Source organism: Lottia gigantea (genome assembly GCF_000327385.1).
Source record: "Lottia gigantea unplaced genomic scaffold LOTGIsca_17, whole genome shotgun sequence".
NCBI lineage: Eukaryota > Metazoa > Mollusca > Gastropoda > Lottiidae > Lottia > Lottia gigantea.
The window spans coordinates 3,362,969-3,365,272 of NW_008708133.1; the positions used below are offsets into that span (position 1 = coordinate 3,362,969).

General features: G+C 33.3%; 1 protein-coding gene across 1 annotated transcript; it reads left to right on the top strand.

Annotated features, from left to right (window-relative positions):
* Positions 1-205: 205 nt before the first annotated feature.
* LOTGIDRAFT_69652 (hypothetical protein) lies at positions 206-493 on the top strand (the record flags this gene model as incomplete). The annotated part of the gene is made up of 1 exon (XM_009051512.1): positions 206-493. A coding segment is annotated over one exon (288 nt), but the record flags the coding sequence as incomplete, so codon positions are not given.
* Between the last annotated feature and the right edge of the window lie 1,811 nt (positions 494-2,304).

Below are 2,304 nucleotides of genomic sequence, written 5' to 3' on the forward strand. Positions count from 1 at the left end.
CTTGTGGAATCTCGCCAGGAATTATGGTTTTGGAAAAATAAACAAAACTTCTATACCCACCTTGAATTTAGGTAATCAATTTTTTTATGGTGATAATGATAAAAATGAACTCCTTAATAATTACTTTTCAAGTCAATTCATCCGTCAAAGTCCAGTTGAGTCTTTTGCATATTGCTTCGAGCCAAATTTAAACGAAATAGCACAACCAGTATACATAAGAGATGAAGTATGTGACATTCTGAGTACCCTAGATTGTTCTAAGGCATGTGGTCCCGATGATGTCAGTTCCAAAGTTCTCAAGGAATGTAGATCTGTCCTGGCGTACCCTTTAAGTTACCTTTTCAACATTTGTCATATTAACTCGGTCTTTCCTTCTGACTGGAAACTAGCTAGTATAAATCCACTTTTCAAATCTGGCGACAGCCATGTATGTAAAAACTACAGACCAATTTCATTACTATCCATTCTTGGTAAAGTTATTGAAAAATGTATATATAAACATATTAATAATTTTCTCATAGAAAACAACACTCTTTCTAACAGGCAATCAGGATTTAGACACGGAGACTCTACTATCTTTCAGCTTACATATTTCTACGATTACATCTGTAAATCTCTTGATGAAGGTAAAGAAGTTAAATCTTTTTCTGTGACATCACGAAGGCATTTGATAGAGTGTGGCATGATGGTCTGATACATAAGTTACATCTAATTGGAATTAGAGGAAACCTGCAAGAACTCATTAAAAATTACTAATCCAAACGATATCAGTATGTGAAAGTACAAAATTCATTGTCCACGCCTCTCCCTGTTTCTTCTGGAGTTCCACAAGGATCGGTTCTTCCCCTTCTATTCCTTATTTATATAAATGACATTGTAAATGATATTCATTCTAATATTCAGTTATTTGCAGACGATACATCTCTATTCCTTGTAATTGAAAATCCTGTTGCATACAAATAATGGACAGAGACTTGTTCAGTGGACAGAAAACTGGAAGATAAAATTTAATTCCTTAAAAACACAATCTTTCAGCAGGAAAAAAGTTCCATCCTCCTTTCAATTGCATTTTCAAAACTCATTTCTACCAGATGTAAAATCTCACAAACATCTTGGTTTATGTTTTGACTCCACAGGTCACTGGTCCTCCTCACACATCAATTCCATGGTTAAGAAAATTCGAAAGCAATTAGACTTCTTCAGATCTTTTAAATACAGACTATCACGCTCAACCCTTGAAACAATCTATAAATCCTTTATTCTTCCAAGTTTTGATTATGCCGATGTTGTATGGGAATCTGGTTTTACCACACTGAAAGTTCGGCGTTCCAGACACCTTCTCTGTCTTTTCTACAAAATGGTAAATAGAGCAGTTCCACCATATCTATATTTATTGCTACCCCCCAAAGTAAATGATGTCACAACACATAATCTTAGAAACACTAACAGCTTTCGCCTCATCAAGTGTAACACTCAACAATATAAAAGTTCTTTCCTTTCTTCTACAATTAATAAATGGAATTCTCTGCCTGAAAATGTCAAAACATGTCAATCCATTGGAACATTTAAAAATAAGCTGAAAAAAGAAGATCTCAACATTCCATATTATTATAACCTTGGTAACCTTCAAATCCGTCTCTGTCGTCTACGGAACATGAAAAGCGAACTGAAGTTTCACAGATTTCTAATGCACCTTTCTAACGATCCTTCGTGTTCATGTGGAAATTCCATAGAAGATTCGTACCACTATTTCTTAATCTGTCCAAAATTTACATTTAAAAGACAAACAACCATAAACTCTCTTCCAAATAATAAGATTGATATCCAGATCATACTCTTTGGTGACCCAGATTCTGACGATATTTTAAACGATACCATTTTCAATAGTGTTTGTGAATATATTTCATTGATAAAAAGGTTTAAGATCTAAGAACTTCTTGTATATTGATCTAAGAACTTCTTGTATATTTATGTAACATGGAATTAGTCTGCTCTCCTGATTGTCTTCATACTCTATCCTTAACTCGAAATACACCCGCAAACATGCTTTTGTAGACATATTTTCATATCCTATAGTGGTTGTTCTTATACTGATTTAGCTGAGTTATTTTCATATCTTCTACTGGTCTAGTTGAGTTATTTTCATATCTTATAACTGGTTGTTCTTATACTGGTTTAGTTGAATTATTTTCATATCTTATACTGGTTTAGTTGCGTTATTTTCATATCTTATACTGGTTTAGTTGCGTTATTTTCATATCTTATAACAAGTTGTTCTTATACTGGTTAAGTTGAGTTATTTCC